General features: G+C 33.4%; 1 protein-coding gene across 6 annotated transcripts; it reads left to right on the plus strand.

Moving 5' to 3' along the window:
• The first annotated feature begins 1,062 nt into the window (after window positions 1-1,062).
• Window positions 1,063-17,315, plus strand: LOC130647786 (band 4.1-like protein 4). Of its 6 annotated transcripts, none has more exons than XM_057453770.1 (28): window positions 1,063-1,259; window positions 3,987-4,091; window positions 4,184-4,226; window positions 4,777-4,858; window positions 5,130-5,174; window positions 5,340-5,392; window positions 5,594-5,667; window positions 5,744-5,790; window positions 6,296-6,472; window positions 6,876-6,942; window positions 7,022-7,113; window positions 7,248-7,322; window positions 8,228-8,296; window positions 8,397-8,434; window positions 8,526-8,559; window positions 8,756-8,824; window positions 9,715-9,804; window positions 10,121-10,171; window positions 10,274-10,342; window positions 11,168-11,278; window positions 12,437-12,499; window positions 12,921-13,019; window positions 13,191-13,350; window positions 13,916-14,130; window positions 14,286-14,316; window positions 14,849-14,908; window positions 15,285-15,387; window positions 16,072-17,315. In XM_057453770.1, exons 1-28 carry the CDS (start codon window positions 1,176-1,178, stop codon window positions 16,125-16,127), a joined length of 2,262 nt encoding a protein of 753 aa, XP_057309753.1. In that variant the 5' UTR covers window positions 1,063-1,175; the 3' UTR covers window positions 16,128-17,315. The 6 variants fall into 6 exon arrangements, with proteins under 6 accessions (XP_057309753.1, XP_057309761.1, XP_057309743.1 ...); XM_057453760.1 differs by having other exon boundaries at window positions 1,064-1,259; window positions 12,918-13,019; XM_057453778.1 differs by lacking the exon at window positions 5,130-5,174 and having other exon boundaries at window positions 12,918-13,019.
• Window positions 17,316-18,004: the final 689 nt, after the last annotated feature.

An 18,004-nucleotide genomic window follows, 5' to 3' on the forward strand; every position in this document is an offset into this window, starting at 1 on the left:
TATGCTTTTTTTATAAGGAACCAATAATATCGATAAGGGCTATTTTTTAATACAACGGCAACAACAGATTCCTACGTATGTGTGCTTCCTTTTTTTAGGTGCCTGACTCTCTATAAATCTCTTTCTCATTAAATGTGAAAATTCTCATGGGAGATTTATTGTCATAAGCCAGCGTTTACTAGCAAGGGACGTTAATTTTCTTAATGATCTAAATTTTTAGTTAGATCAACATTTAAAGAAAATTCCCCTGTGTTTAAAAAAGCAGAAAACGCAAACACATAAAGCAAAGTCGAAGTGGAAAAGTCTGTTGAAGGAGACATACGCATGGGTTTAATGAAGTGAGACTTTATGTTAGAAGTAGATGTGAGACCGTTAGAGAGACTGCATTGCTCAAACACGCCTTACAATTCCATCTCTCAATTTATCCACAACAAGTCTCACTATTAGTAGAATAATATCAATACGAAATATTCTCCCCACAAAATAATCTTAACACTAAGTTGTGAACAAAGACTTAATCTCACAACCTATTATTCTCACCAGGGATTATTATTTTTCCAACTTTTTGTAGAAGTACAATTTAATGGTACGACCTAAGGTAACTATCTTTTTTGGACAGTTAATTTAAAGGACAGATGGTAGATTAGTCAAGACACCTGTCATTTCTTCTTTCCGGAATTTTTTGTGCAATTAAAAACCATCACGAATTTTCTCAGGAAGGAACTGGTCGCAAAGTTATTGAATGGGGAAGTCATAATGTTTCATGCGGTTTTATAAAATACTTTAAATATAACGCTCATTTGATTAATTTACAAAACGTTATACGACGTATGTTATACGCTAGATAGTGAAGCCAGCTCCCTACGCAACTTTATCACAAAAAATATTTGTTGAAGATAAAAGTAGTCCACGATGGATCGCTTTGTATAAATATTTGAATCGTGGGCAAGCTATTAACCATATGAATCGGCTACCGGATAAAGTGCTGTTACGGCTGTGGCTTATCTCGCGTAGATTAAATTTAAATATTTTTACTTTTTATATTTTAGTATGTGTGTATAATAAATATTTACCATCAAAATATACACAAAATAGTCACGAAAGAGTACAAACGAGCCGAATTATCCCTACTAAAGTTTATTTTATGAACAGGACTGCACAGGAATTTTACAGATATGCCTCTGTTTGGAGGTAGTAAGGGGAAATACGAATGCCGAGTCATATTGTTGGATAATAATGAGCAGAAGCATGAAATCACTGTAAGAATCTTGTTATTATCGCCGAGAGAGAGAATTTTTTCCCAGTTAAGGTTAGCCCCCCTTTTTAACAGATAGAAAGGAAATCTCTCCATCCTCTGAGAGAACACAAACTATCTTTTATACAATTCTGTGTATGGCTATAATTTGAGAGGCTGTCTGTCATTAAAATATCTAGCTAGCTAGCTAAAATGCAGTCAAACAAATTTTGAGAATTTCAATCCTTAACAGATAGATGGATAGATGGATAGATGTGCATATTTTACATGGCTAGCCTCACAAATATTGAGGGTTATATTCTGTCTATTCATTTTTTCAAAGTGTTACGTAATGACTTTATAGTCGTTTCTCCTATTTTTCCTTTATATGGTAACAAAATCGTTTTACATCTCTCTGATTTTCACAATGATTAAGCTTCTAGTTATGATATTTTAATACAAAATAATATTTTCCAATATATAGACAAGTTTTCATTGTTCACTAGGTTCTCCGTAATGTACAAGCATTCATTGGGGGCAGAAAACAGAGCCAGATAAGAAAACATTGGCTAATTTTAATTGTCACAGCTTAGTTGGTAGAGCACTTAACTCATCTAATAAGTTGTGGGTTCACCTGCCACACAAAAACATTTGTTAGTTGGACGAAAACTTCAGAGATTTTCGTAACTCAAATGGGAGCTCTCATGGCGATGGTGAGAAACACTTTTGTGGTCCCTCTTGAAGCAATTAATGGATGCATCGCTCAAAATTATAGTTTACCACATAAAATATAAATCACCACTAGTAACTATATAAGTTTAATTCATGCTCATTCTGCATGTGAATGTATGTATTGATACCGAATATGAAAAATATTTCCTTTTTAAATTGAGTTTAAATGGCAATGTTTTTAATCATTCCGTAGTTAGGGTTTATTTGTTTTATTTTTTGCCACATTGATTTGACCCTGAGTGACTCACTTGTCTATATATTGGAAAATATCATTTCGTATTAAAATATCATAACCAGAAGCTTAATCATTGTGAAAATCAGAGAGATGTAAAACCATTTTGTTACCATATAAAGGAAAAATAGGAGAAACGACTATAAAGTCATTACGTAACACTTTGAAAAAATGAATAGGCCTAGATTTTATAGCTTGATTTCTACTTATGACTGTCATGTATATGGGAAAATTCTTTGAAATCTAACTACTAGCAGTTTTTTAAACATTCAGTTAAATACTAAAAGAGGGCTTTCTTACATAAAAATAAGGTAAAAGAATCTTGTTGTAGCTTTAGTAAACAAACTTACAGAAGGTCTAGGATACAAAAATATAATTAAATTTATAGAACAATTTATAGAACTTAATATATATGATTCTGATTTAAGTAAGGGATAAATTATTTAATAGGTTTTAAACAGCTTGGTGTTGTGAGAGATAAGTTTTATACAATTTATATTTTGATATTGTTTAGTCTGTAAATTGTTTGGGTTCATCGTATTTTTATTTTCTTATTTCTTTTTTTTTTGCAGTTTGAATGGTCCTTTGTTTTTTTGAATGTTGTCAGCTTTTATAAAATTTTAAAATTTGTGCTTATGTGGTTAGACTGGTTAGAAAGTTTATACATGTTTCAATTATTTATATAAATATGAATTTATTTTTGTTATATATAAATAATGACTCAGCTACTAAATAAAAAAGATATATTGATATCATTCATCCTTAGTTTAATATAAACTATAAACTTTCTAATTAAATGCTTTTTGTGGGTAGGGTAAAAGGGATCAAAATTTTGACATTTATATACATTTTAAGAAATATTTTAATATGTCAAAAGCTAGTGAAGGGTATATGGAAGGATATGTTTGAGTTTGGCAAGTATATGAAAAACTTCAAGATTTTTAATTTTAAAAAAAAAAATTTGCAGAAGTTTTTTTTTTTTGTATTAATTGTTTTGTTAAAAAGAAATGTTGATGGTTAAAAACATTAGGGAACTAAAAGTAAATATCAGCAATAAAAGATAGAAGAACCTACAAATGTACATGAAGTAAAAAAATCCAATTTAGGTGCAAAAAGTGGGGTAATAAATACCTATTTATGTGTAAGTGGCACGTGAATTATGAAACCAATATACTGGTGAAGCTGGGAGAGAAAGTTAAAAAGTATTATCAGAAAGTTTTCTCTTACATTGTTAAAACATAATTACAACTTAAACTGTATATAACTTTATATACTCAATAAGTAAATGCTTTTTTACCCCCCCCCCCCCCCCCCCCATTGACTAATACACTAAATGGTCTGTTGTTTGTTTCTTTTAAATCTTTTTGTGCACAACCTATAAGCTTTCTATGGTAAGGCGGAATGACACTCTGTATCAAAAATTTTTTGTTTGCACCATTTTATGACAAAGTGTACCAGTGTACCAGTGTTACGGCTTGGTGTGATTTTAAAATAAAATATATCAGTATTTGTACTGCATGCAAATTCTTGTATAAGAAAAATAAATACATTCTAGTTCCTGTAGTAGTTGTAATTATAATTAAGGTTGGCATTAGTGCCAAGATGAGTAATTCACTGCCAATTGTTGTGTTTATCATTTACAGCACCCATGGTGTTTGGGTCTTAGGGTTTTTGGTTGATGGACATGTTATAGTATTTGTACAAAGACTTGTAATTTTAAATGTGTTTTGTATTTTAACTGAATTTCCTGTGTGAGATTAATATAAAAAAAGTTTCTTATCTTTTCAGCACAAAACATTCGGTGATGAATTGTTGTCAAAAGTCTTCTCTGCTTTGAATCTCTATGAAAAAGAATATTTTGGATTACGCTATAAAGATAGGAATGGTGAAGCTGTATGTGGGTTTTTGTGGTTTTGTTTTTCTTTGCTGTAGTATGGTAACTTATTTTATCTTACAGTATTTAAAAATTAAATTTCTGTATTTAGCACTGGCTGGATCCAAATAAAATTGTAAAGAAACAGATGTTGAGTAAGTACACTTGCTTTGTTGACCGCCTAATAAGACACTATAAGTCATCTATATCTGAACGTACATTTATCGTAAAGTGCTGCCTTTTGGATTTTGCTAGGTTTATTGCTAGCTTGAACCTTACGGTATTTATATTTTAAAGTTTGTTTATCATCAAGAGCTGCGTTTAGTTTTTCACCAGGTCTGTTACTGTGTTTTTCTTAGATAAAATTCTCTTTCGCAAGAAATTTTCCTGTTGTGGTACAGAAACCATCAATGATGCTACAATAAAAAAACAATCATGTACAATATATCAGTTAAATACCACTATTAAGGCAATGTTTTGATACATCTGCAGACAATAAGACAGGACAAAGTCCATTTTCTGCAATAGATCTAATCTATTGCTTCCCCACATATTCGAGCAATAAAATAAGGATGAATGAACCTATAGATATAAATGGCCTAGTGATACTAGTGGATTAAAATGGAGTTTTGTTGTGTGTGGCATATGACTTAAAGCCTATTTTCATAATTAAGTCAGTAATTTCTATACTTTTTTGTGTTTTAGATCATAACCCACCATTTATACTTTATTTTGGAGTCAAATTCTATGCCGCAGATCCAACAAAATTACGGGAAGAAATAACAAGGTCTGTCTCTGAACTGTTTTTTAAATTTTAACATTCCATTGTTTAGAACTATAAATAATTTGGTACAGTACATTGAGTTAAAACAAGGAAAATGTTTTAAAACGACAAATTTTTCTGGAAACAAGTTTTATCATTAGAAATTAATTAAAGGGGTGTTTGAAAACCTAAAACAGTTATGCCTCTGTGGGGTTGTGATCATGCGTAAAACAGAGAGTATTTGTTTTTACAAAATTTGTTATAATAACAAAAAGGTTGACTTTCTTTCTTATAGGTATCAATTTTTTCTTCAAGTTAAAAAAGATATTTTGCAAGGAAGGTTAGTTTAAATTAACTACACTGGTGATGTATTTTCACCCTGAATTATATTGCGCGAATTTGCTGTTCTAACCAACCTCTCTTTCACTCTTTACTTTGAACTTAATAAATATTAAATTTATAGACTTTGGATAACTTCATTTAGTTTTCCGTGTTTCTTTTTTAGAATACCATGTGAGGATAAAATCGCAGCCGATTTGTGCGCATATTGTGTTCAATGTAAGATATATATTTACTTAGAAATGCAGTACCTCAAGAGTATGGATTAGGCTTTTATAACTAACAACGAAATTGTATAACCATTTACTGTACTAGCATTTTTCTTTCTGTGTTTTGTGCATTTGAATGTCAACATAGGAGTTTATATTGTATTCAAGTCAAATATCGAAATAATTTAAACAAACCAAATTTACCTTCCAGCTGAGCTTGGAGATTTTGACCCATCACTACATACCGATGGTTTTATTTCTGAGTTTAGATTCGTTCCTCAGCAGGTATTTATATTTGTTAGCTTTATTAAAAACAACATCACTGAACTTCATCACTGATTTTTACATTTTTTATTATTAGACAATCGTGTTGGAAAATATGATAACTGAGACATACCCGAAACTAAAGTAAGAAAAGACAACTGTATTTTTAGTGTGGTGACAAGTATGCATCATAAAACTTTTGTATCAGCAAGAAATTTTGCCCCTGTGTCGGGTGACACATTTGTTACAGGATTTACACAACATGAGATTTTATGCCGGCATAATTTTACACCTGGACAGATTTCATATCTCATGCTGGCTTGAAAATAAACAGACTTTGTCATGTATCCCTAATTATATTTTCATGTCACTCCGAAAGTTGCCTAAGCAACAGATTTAGCTGTGGTATATATGAATGGTATTGTGCTGCAACATCAATGTAACTTGGTTTGGATTATATAGACCCATATGAGAATCCCATAACCCCATATATTTTATGCTGGAATAACTTTAAAGCTACCTACATGTAACCATACTTTGAAAGCATTATTTTTTTACACTTATAGTGTAATATTGCGTAAAAAATGTTTCGATTCTTCTGTTTTTTCTGTTATATGTTTAAATGATTTTATAAACTTGTTTTGTATAGAGGCATGATACCAGCAGAAGCAGAGTTCAAGTTTCTGGAGCGTGTGAAATGGCTAGAAATGTATGGCGTAGATTTGCATCAAGTTAAAGGCCAAGATAATATGGAATATTTACTGGGTCTCACACCAACAGGAATTGTATTGTTTAAAAATAAAAGCAAGATCGGAAGTTTCATATGGTAAGTGTGGCCAAACATTTTTTTCTATCTTTCACATGTTTGTGGGTTATTAGGAGGCGCTTTTGTTTTTGGTCCTTTTTTAATTTACTAACCTTCTCCGATATTAAAAAAAATATTAGGAAAATTTACCTCTCTCTTATTAGAACCGTTATAGAAAATGACATGTTTTTTTCCAATGTATGTCTGAATAAAAATCGACCCACCTCGATTTATTATTACGCTTCTAAACTATCGTTTTGCAAAAATATGTCTTGCTCCTGCTTATTAACAACCACCCGTTTACTATGGTTAAGCTACGTTATCACATCCTTTGTTAAATCAATTCTAAAATATATTGTGATATGACTGAAATGTTGAAGCTATGAAATTGTGTATTAACAGCTATCTTTACTTCATTTTGCAGGCCAAAGATTACCAAGCTAAAATATAAGGGCAACTGTTTCCTTCTTCGAGCTACTCAAGGGAGAAATGTAAGATTTCGTTCACGCTCATACTAGCTTTGATATGTGGTCATAAAAAATGTTTGCTAATGTTTGCAGTTTGTTTCAGAACGAAGAAAAAGAATATACCTTTATATGCATTAATAAAGATTATGCGAAAAACTTGTGGAAAAACTGTGCGGAGCATCATACATTTTTTAGGTAAACCTTTTAATGTTTACAAATTTAAAAATTGTTTTTGTTTGTTTGTTTGTTTGTTTGTTTCGACTCTTTTTTGCCTAATTTGAACATAACTTCACAAATACTATATGATGTAGATTATAATCTTTCCTCAGATTAGAAAAAGCAAATGATGTCCCAGCTTCAGCATATAATTTCCTATTCCGGAAAGGCTCAGGATTTAAGTTTAGGTAAATTTGGTTATTTATCCCTACCTGTTATTACCTGTCCCCAGTCCACCCTAACTCCTTCCAACTACTCTTTAATCCCTGGAAGTTCCACAAACACCTAAGCTCTTTTTTGTTGTCAATTGTCATCGAATACTACTGCCAATCTGTTTTATATACGCTCTTAGGATTTTAAGCATTGAATTCACACTTAGAAGTGTAGCTCTTAACTCCCAATGCTCCTAACAGCTTTTATTCAAAATATCGTCACTATAGTTTTGCAAAAAATATTCGAGTAAAATCTTGAATAAGAATGTCATTAGTTTCAATACTACAAAAGTAACAAATTTACCACAGCCTACAATCGTGGTCACAATATGTTGGGACAAGACAACGAATTTCAAAGTTCGCCACCACAAGTAATTGCGTAGGCTCATTCTATATTAGATTCACACATCTTGAACTTGTCAAAGTTCACTTGTCAATGTTCAGAGTGGACTTAGCACTTCGGATCTTAGGTTATTTGGTAAATACAAAATTCTTAAAATGTGCTAATTGTTGCTGACGTCAGCAAGGTTATATCACGAATTTCGGGGCCTTCGTGGTCCCCGACGTGAATTATTTCGGTGTGCGGGCGTGCTGAAGAATGTGACTAGCAACTTTTCAACCCTCTGTGTGCAAAAGTAGCGACTTTGCAGCCTGCCGACTGCAGAGTATTGACTATTTGACTGTTTTGTCCATATTTGGATAACGAGTAAAAAACTGCCTTAGTCTCAATATTTCTGTCCACGATTGTAGTAGCTTTGAAAGCGAGTTTAAAAGACCTGCACTTCTTAATATTCTTTGTACGGAATCAAGTTCATCCACACCCACGCAACAGAGCAAGAAATTTTATCACCACAGCAAATATTAATTTTATATTGATTTAGTGGCCGCACGCAACAAGAGTTAGAGAGAGATGTTGATAAAAGACCAAGAAATGAACAGCCAATTAATAGGTAGAAACATGTTGTTGTACAAAACTGTCTGATATTCAGTTGCAAATACATTTAGCGTTTAGTAATCTAAAACACTCAATGATGTGTATTCTAACCCTAGAAAGCCAAGTCAAAGATTTACTAGAAGAAGCCAAGAAAGTGAGTGTCATCTTTGAATTGTGATAATTAAATAAATAAAAATGTTTCCTATGTTTCTAATCAAATTAATTAAAATGTTTTTCTTCATCAGACTTATCGTACATAGATGGCGCGGATCGAGATTTGTAAGTCTTACATTTATGTCTCTTCTCACTTTATAATAACCTGCTAATAATTTTTAAATTTCATTTTTTTTAATAAATATCATATTTACTAATTTTACAACCCACCAATTTTATATTTAATTTATATATATATTATTCGATTTTATTTTTACTAATTTTACTAATCTTTTCGTTTATTTTCTTTCTACTAACGAAGACCAAAAAGTCCTATAAGTAACGCTAGCACCATATCAGCACCTTGGGAGGCTGCATTTACACAACAAAGGTAATTTCTGTTGTAAATATATTTCAAAAACTCAACCGTTGAAATCAAGCAGTATTAGTATACAAACTCATCTACACATTTACGTAGTAATATTAGTAATAACTAGTCGTTAGCCCGTGGAAAATCCACGGGTTCGCCCGTCCTTTTTACACCGCATTGCGTGCTTCTCGCTATTGCGCAGCTAAGTTACCATTTTGCGTGACAGACAGACAGACAGACAGACAGACAGACAGACAGACAGACAGACAGACAGACAGACAGACAGACGTATACGGGTATTATAATATAGATGATTTATTAATGAATAATTAATTTTAACTTATTAATTTCGAGAGTTAACAATTGTTTCCAAGAGGGACCACAAAGGTAGTTCTAATGTGTTTACAGCTCCCGTTAGTGCTAGAGAAATATTTTTGAAACTTCTGCCCAACTAGACAACAGTCTTATGCGGGGATCGAACCCAAGACCTCTTGGATATGAGTCGGATGCTCTACTGACTGAGCTATCGATCCCACGGCACAAGAGTAAACTGTGTACATTTTCTAGTTGAATGAGATGGGTATTATTGTTTCATGTTTACTTCAATAGAGATGAGATCTAAAATATTATTTTGTTACGAAGTCGGAAATGAAGACCAGTGGGAAACTACCAAATACAGTACCTTAACCTAAAATTCATTGATGTGAAAACTGATTTTTGTTGGTTATTGTGATCATCATTGTACTTGTTCAGTTTTCTTTACCCTTAAATCATACCTCGCCGCAATATAAGCTTGGGATATCCTCTTGGAAAACCTGATATATACAGAAAAGTAACCAGTAACAACAACAGACCAATAGTACTGTATGTATGCCATTTTGAAATTGTTTAGCTAATAATTTCTTTCGTAGTGGTTTATATTCCAATGGGAAGCGAAACTCTTTTCCAAACAAACCACATTCGATGAGTCAGGAGCGTGGGACGTCTCCGAAATTTTCTAGGTAAGCGTATGCTTTCTAGTTAAAAGCACCGAAACATAAATTTAGCATTTATTTTCTACAGTGTTTGTCTTCAGTTTGTTTTTTTATTTTATTTTTCCTAAATTTTATATTTTTTTCATGGCATGACCACGCCAATTTATTTTTTAGTTCTTCATTGCTTAAGCACTTTTTAAGGAAAAGGCCTTTAAATGACAAGGTTTCAATGCAATAAAACTCCTTGAAGAATACCCAAAAATTCCCCAACTATGCCGAAGCTAATTTTTAAAAAGATTTAATTATTTATAAAAGACAACATTTCATTTTTTTTCTGTTACAGACGCGCAACTGGATATTGTTCGAGTGGAGAAGCTGAAACGAAACGAAAAAGGTTTGTTTAAACTTCACTTCACTTTCCACAGTCACTTGCATGCAATGTTTGAAATCACTTATAATTTCGACATGTGTGTGATGGTTTGTTTCTTCTTCGTAGATCGCATTACTATAGTGGATATACCAGTGCTACTGATGTCGAATCAAACCGAACACGAAACAGTGCTAAGTAAGTTACGCTTGTGTGCTCGAATAGTTTCTTGGAACTTTTAATACAGTGGACTATAACTCACCTTACTTTTACATGGACCCCTGCTTGACTCAAATAGTTTACCTGGCACGGTAAACACTTCGTAATGAATTCTCATAATAAGTGTCTCTTCTAGAACCTCCGTAACGTGAACACGCCCTTAATTCGGAGATATGTTTTTGTTCTCTATGACATGTTTAGCTTTTACATGATTACAATGTCACATGAACAACACACGCCGGGGTGTCGTACACGATTATTAGTCATTTTTTATTACTCAAACACTCTCTACTCGAGCGATTTTTAACCCCCCGTGCTTGTTCGAGTTTTAAAGAGTTTACGAGCGGTGAACATGCACAGTGATCTTTATAGCTGGCTTTAAATACATATATATAAAAAGAAAGGCGATGTGGAGGAGATTGTCTTGTGGTTTCAAGCTATGTTCGATGTTGCTAAGAATCGAAACTAAAACAGAAATACACATGTCGAGCCTTTTTTAGCTTTTAGTCCTTCTTCACGTAATTTCGCGTGTTTTGTATGTGTAGTTGTTATTGTCACTACTTTTGCACACACCTCTAATTTAATAAGAGCCGACATGAAACTTCGAAAAGCAATACACCAAATCTAAACAGGTGATTTCCCCTCGTTTGAAATAATCGCTAGCATATACACCTCAGTAAAATTGCTCCTTGTTCATATCGCACAAATATGTATGTACAAAGTGCAAAGTTACACAGTGCAATGCTCGGACACTGTCCCACCACCACAAATCATATTATTATGGTGAACTCACGGTGTTTATAGGTATGGCTCCGCTCCAAACATTCAATATAAAACCAACCTGTATCAGGATGACGGTACACCTAGCTATGTGCAACAAAACATACACCGGCATCATCGCCATCATAGCAGAGAGTGAGTAGATTGTGAAATTTATTTTGTATCAACTTACATACGAATCATACCTTTCTAAACACTTTTTCCGAAATAGTTTTTTCTTTCATGTACCTTGCCAACTTTGTCAAACAGAATGAATATGATTTTGAAGTTCTCACCTGAAACTTGATAAAATGTGAAATGAAACGTACATGTTAAAACGGTTTTTTTTTTAATTTTGTACTAATTAGCTTCTGCTTGAAACAGAAGCTAATTAACACAATTCGAAAATTAAGAAGATTTTGACTGTAACGTTAATACCACCAAAACAGCATTTTCATATGTCGGATTAAGTTAAAAATTTATGCACACACCAATTTAATGATGCTGAATATAATCTTAAAGTCAAAACATCAAAATTTTTAAAATTTTAGAAAACATGTAGTTCGAGATTCGAACGTGGTTCGAACGAAATTCACTACGCTGGATTATAAGTCGGCCTAAATGACATCAGGTTAATAAACAAAACGAGTCGTGACAGAAGTAAAGACAATTCGGTGCATCTGTTCTCGCCATCCCTGTTTTGTAAATAGAATGAAATGTAGAACAGGATGCTAGCATTACGTGAGAAATAAAAAGGATTCAATTGAAGTGCAACAACTTCCATGGTTTTTCGTTTTTATGAGAAGAGTTGAGATTCTGTGCCTGACATTGGCTTTACAAGAAAGTTTTTTCTTCTTTACAAATCTATCATAAAAAAATTGCAGGTTTTTTATTTTTCCCCCTTTGATTTGCAAATCAAGAGTTTTTTTCCTTCCTCTATTAGTGATGGGAAAATTCAGTAACTTTTTAACCTCTCATTTCTCAGCAAGTTCGAATTATAAATCTTTTAAATTACTTTAAATATATTTTTTCACGTTTCAAGTGTCCTGCGAAATTCGTACTTGATACTGTCCTTCGCGAAATTTCATGTCGTAAAATAATAATTGGTGCTGAAACCAAACGTGAATTTTGAAAAAGAATTCTTGAACAAACGCGTTTCTTCCTTTTTTTTAATGTCCTTTCTTCTAATACATGGTTGCACGAAAATTAAATGCGGGAAAATAAATTGTTCGGAATTAACGGTGAAGCGAAAATCTGTTTGTTCAGACTTTTCTACACAGTCGATAGTATATAATATTACTGGTTCATACTTAGGTCTTTGCCCATGGTTGGACACGTTATGCCCCACATGGATACACCGAACAGTCAAGATCGCAAGTAAATAGATTTTTTTTCCTCTTTTTCTTCGATGTATACAATTGTTTACGTAAAAATTCGGTCACATATTTAGCAAATCTGGACTTAACTCGCATAAGTTTAAGGACTTCAAAAATAATTCTGACTACATTGGCATCGAAAATGTTCGCAAAAAAATATTCCTTCCTAACTTATTTTTACAGAAAAATAATTTAAAAAAATTATTCTTTAGAAACTCTAAGCTTTTCTTGTATTCTAAATGAATTATACATTTTAATATTTCTTACTCAAAACAGTTTCCAGTGGTTTTTTAACTATTCAAGTTTTTGAAAGTTTATTCAACATCCCACACATCAAAGTATAGCAGTGTTGTATGTACTGCGTGTGTGTAAAGGACCGTCTGATTTGTTGGTCGATTGTTTTTTTTGTATTTATTTAGTAGAAGATACCGTCCGTCAGGTTCAAAAAGCGACAGTGAAGAAAGCAGTCGTCGACGGCGACATCAGCATCATCACTACCAGGGAGGTGCAATCACGGATAAGTAAGTTATTCTAATAACTGCCTAACTTAATCTTTATATATCGCTTTTGTTTTGTTCTGCTATTTATCGTTGATTCATTTTTTGTTGTTTGTGTCCTATTTAGAATAAGTGTAGAAATGTCTGCAGGCACTCGAACGTTTGTTTTTTTTATAAAATACGGCATTTTTATAGCGAAATGGTAGCACCGCTCGATATCTATCGCAATAGCATGGGAGTTGCCACTGGTAACGAAGAAGAAAGGCGCCGTCGCCATCGTCACCACCACCATTCTCAACACCGTCAGCAACGTAACCGACACAGCGGATACCAATATGATCCTAACCAAGCTGAGGTACGTTCTCTTAGTCATGCCTCCTTAAAATTCCTAAAATCCCGTACAGATTGAAAATCCTCAATTATAAAAAAGAAAACATGTGTGACCCTTCTTCATTTCCTTTTCAAAAAATTTAATAATTCGAAATTGTCTCTTGCACAATTTTTCTCACGGAGTATTTTTATATGACTTCATCCTCCCCCTGACTTGCATCTTCACGAAGAAGTGTGAAAAAATACTCAGTTACGCTCAGATCTATAAACTGGTTTTACATCTGTTTTTCCTGTTTTTGTCTAGCAACAAAATTATTTGCTTTTCAGTAAATACGAATAAATAAGTCGTCAACCTGTGGAAACTCAATAGGAATTCCCCCGTCGTGCATATTTCCCTCATCGGTGTTCCGTGCATTCGTGTTCGCCTTTCAGCATGAAGTAATGAAATTACTTTCCAGGGGTCTGAAATCAAAGGAGTGGAAACCTTCTTTTCTTTAACTCTAACAAAAAACCGTTTAATCGGAGTGTATCTGAAGGTCTAAGTGGAATATGATAGGCTGACCTCAATGTTGATATAACAATTTTTTTAGCTGCTGCTAGAGCTAGGACCTGACAGCGCCTCCGCTGAAGTGTTGACAGGCGGTTATTCCGCTCCTCCGTCGGCTTCTAATAAAGAAAACATGAATCCAATGAACGGTGTTTCTTATCGCCAGTACAGTTCCTCCAGTATGCCGTACCAAAGTAGCACGCCGACTGGTGTACCTGGTCACACACCCCAAAGATTTATTCACCAATATTTACCTGCGTAAGTCACTTTACTTTTTTTTGAAACATGCTGGCTGTACGAAGGGTGAAAAGTGTTGAACGTTGAGCATGGCTTTTTTGAGAAGGAATTAAATTTTATGCAATGTTCTATCTTATATTCCATTACTGCATTTGTATACTTCTATCACTTTTCAGCCATCTGCTAAAGCAGAGCGGTCGACCGCCGGTAAGAAATTTTTAAATAACATCTTTTATACTTTTTCGTTATTTTCTACTGATCAAACCTCGTGACTTAATGACATTTGTACATACTAGTCGTTAGCCCGTGAAAAAATCCACGGGTTCGCCCGTCCTTTTTATACCGTATTGTGTGCGTCTCGCTACCGGCGCAGCTAAGCTACCATTTTGCGTGACAGACAGACGGACGGACAGACTTATACGGGTATTATAATATAGATAGTCGTTAGCCCGTGGAAAAATCCACGGGTTCGCCCGTCCTTTATATTTACCCGTCGGAGATAAAAATATATCGCATTTGATATTCGTGTTTCCGTAACATCATTTTCTAACTCAGCGGGGGGTCCGCGCAGAGACAGACAGACGACGGCTATTATTATAGACTAGCCGTTAACCCGTGGAAAAATCCACGGGGTCGCCCGTCCTTTATATACCGCATTTCGTGTTTCCGTAACAGGACGCAAAATACGGCTATTATTAAAGAGATATACAAAGCATCTCAACCTTTTTATTTCTTTCAGATGACGGTGATGCATTCGCACGGCTCGCAAGCGATGTATCGACCACAATATGTAGAACAGGTTTGCATTGTTTGCTATTTTTACACCACTACGAGGCTGCGCAATCTTAATGCCACTCTTAGAAAGCAGAAACTAAATCTTTAGGAAAAAGTTGAGAGAATTAGGAGCTAGCACAAAAAGAAAGTTTCTTGCACAGCGGTGTGTTAATCGCAGCCATGTTGATTTAAATTGTCTTGTTGATTAGGCTCTCCTTTCTAACTGTCAAAGTGTTATCCTCCGTCTTAATAATCGTCGAAGCGACCTAAATTGTAGTATAAAATGTGTAACTTATAAATTAATGTGTAAACTTATAAATAATCAAATGAATGTTATAATCTTTAACGAAAAAATAAACAAATGAATGTGGTAATGTCAAAGTAAATATTTAAACTTTCAGTACTGTGACGAAGTTCCTTACAACTATCGATTGCCATTCACACGAAGTCGTTCGGTAATTTATCGACACAGTGTATCGTTCGAGGATCGCAACAGCCTAAAAAGTAAACGTAATTATTTAAAAAAACATAGTGTAAATAGAGCTTAAACTGTTTCTTTACGTATAAATATGTAAACAAAAATGCTAAAAGTGAATTTAATTTTTAACTGTGTATAATCATAGTTCCAGTAAAATCTGGTCGGTGTAAATTTTTGCGAATGTTAAAAAGCAGTATTTCCGTAATTTTCCGTAATTCGATACTCTCTCTAATTCGATCAAATTTCACCGTCAAGTTTCCTTATGAAACTCTCATAAATGAACCTCCATAATTCTATACTCTCTAACTCGATAAACTGTGTAATTCGATCCAAATTTTAGGACCATATGGAGAAATTTTAAGATACTTGTAAAAATTCTTTAATATTCCTACTGAGATTTCTTTTTTTGCGAGTTTTCAAATATTTACGTTTGTAATTCGATTTTTTCCACTTTGACGCTTAAAAATTCGAATTAGAGAGACACTCTCTAATTCGATAGAAAATTTTATCCTTCCTGGAAAATCAAATTAGAGAGAGTCGCCTGTATATATATTTCTTAAAAAATCTGTTTTAAAAATTTCTAAAACTAGCTAACTTTATGTATTTATCGGAATGAAGTTCATGAAAAGAATGTTGCATTTGTTAACGGAAAACTTCGGCATTCGTACGTCCCTTTTGTACATTATGTTAAGTTCCGGTTTTGTCTTTAGGTGATCGGTCCCGGCCGAAATCATCAATTGGCGAGAACACCTTCAAGAAACAATGAAATGGCTAACTACAGTGTTTCAACGGAGCTGTGAACATGTCAACCGTGCTGTGCTTCGGAGAGACAGGATTCAAATGTAAAATCTACCCGTGATTTATATTTGAGGTGGATGGACGGACACACTTCGATAGACAAGACAGGAGTAAATTGTTGAAATTTTTCGAAACTGTGATCTACCATCACGTGTTTATTATTTTTTGATTAGTTTTCCTCATTTCCTTCATAAAAAATCTTTGCATAGAAATTAAAAACGAGTAGGTTCTTTTTCTTAATTACTTCTTCTGTCGTAAGAAATCTCTTTTTTAACTCCAAGCTTGTTGTCTTTTGTTACTCTAAAACTCTACTTACACTGACACATTTTGTAAATACAAGATGTATCGAAATGTGTACGGTACGATTGTCAGTCTGGTATGGCCCTTCGAACTAACTCTGACTCTTATACAGACATGTTAAAATACAACATAGGAGCATTTTGAAAGATAAGCTTCAATGAAAGGAAATATTTTCTCTGAACGTCTTTCAGGTATTTGTTACAATTTGTAGGTGCAGATGTCATTTTCAAGGAATCTTTGCTGTCGATACGTCTACCGTTATCCTGTTTCAGGATTAAGGCGTATTTTTTAAAAATTCTGTTTTGTGAAATTGTACAGGAGATTTTATAACGAGATTTTATAACGTAACATGCTTTATGAAATCATATTTTTAATATACCTTATTTATTTGGTGGGTGCTTACAAAATTATTTGGCTTCATCTTTTTACGTTTCGTAGAGCCGTCGTAAATCGTAAACGCTCAAGCTGATGCGAAAGTTTATATGAATGAAAAATTTCAATATGGTTTAACGTCAGAAACTTTTATGAGAAGTTAGTTTCGCGGTACAAAAAGAAAAAAGTTGGCTAAATATTTGCGATTAGTCCACTTTGTAACAAATAATTTTCGTCTATTTTTCGTGGAAAAAAGTCAATGGGCATTAAAAAGAAAAAATCTTGCAAAATGAAGTTTCGCAATTTAACGATAAAAACGCGAAACTACGATATTTTTCGCGAAATTGCGACATTTTTGGTTTCTGACGTTGAAGTAATATTTTTACAATTGTTATGAAAATACCACGTGTTGGGGAGACATTAAAGTTTTTTAGATCGGAATATTTATGAGTGTTTTTTATTTGTATAATTATAATTTATTGAACATATTGATTTTTATATTTTTTCCCATCCTGCTTTGCAAGCTTCCAAACTGTTGAGTGAAGATATACAGTTGTGTTTTATTGAACTGAAACATTTTTTTAAACTTTGAAATATAAGCGAGAGAGAAAACGTTTTTTGCTCTCATGATTGCGAAACATAACTTACACCTCACTCATTTTATATCTCCATAAATGTAAATCCTTACGTTAAAATCACACAACAGCTTGATCTACATGTAGACATGTGTACTTTTGATGCGGCTAAGGTGACCATTTGTTTAGTGGCCAATATTTTAACTGATTTTATTTTTTAATTCTTCGCTTTGCTCAACTGAAAATAACCTCATTCATTTTCTAAACTCCATGCGGGACAATAAGAACACGGTATTTAGTAGTGTAGTCGTCTTCGTTATGAGTGTAGTCGGCGTAGTTATCAGAGTTGTGCATTACATTGCAGGCCTTTATTGCGTTTTTAAAACATTCACGGGCTCGAGTATACGATAATGGCTCGCTTTTGGCCTCAATCGTTCATTTTTTCTTGAAGATGTTGTGGCTCTGAAAATATACTCATCACCTCTTTTGTTTTACACCTGTCAATATAATTAGATAAATTAGAGAATGGACAAAATTTTGTGGTAGTTCTACTGGTAAATACTGGTAAGTACCCCGGTACTGGTAAATACCCAAGTTC

Source organism: Hydractinia symbiolongicarpus, chromosome 1 (genome assembly GCF_029227915.1).
Source record: "Hydractinia symbiolongicarpus strain clone_291-10 chromosome 1, HSymV2.1, whole genome shotgun sequence".
Taxonomy (NCBI): Eukaryota; Metazoa; Cnidaria; class Hydrozoa; order Anthoathecata; family Hydractiniidae; genus Hydractinia; species Hydractinia symbiolongicarpus.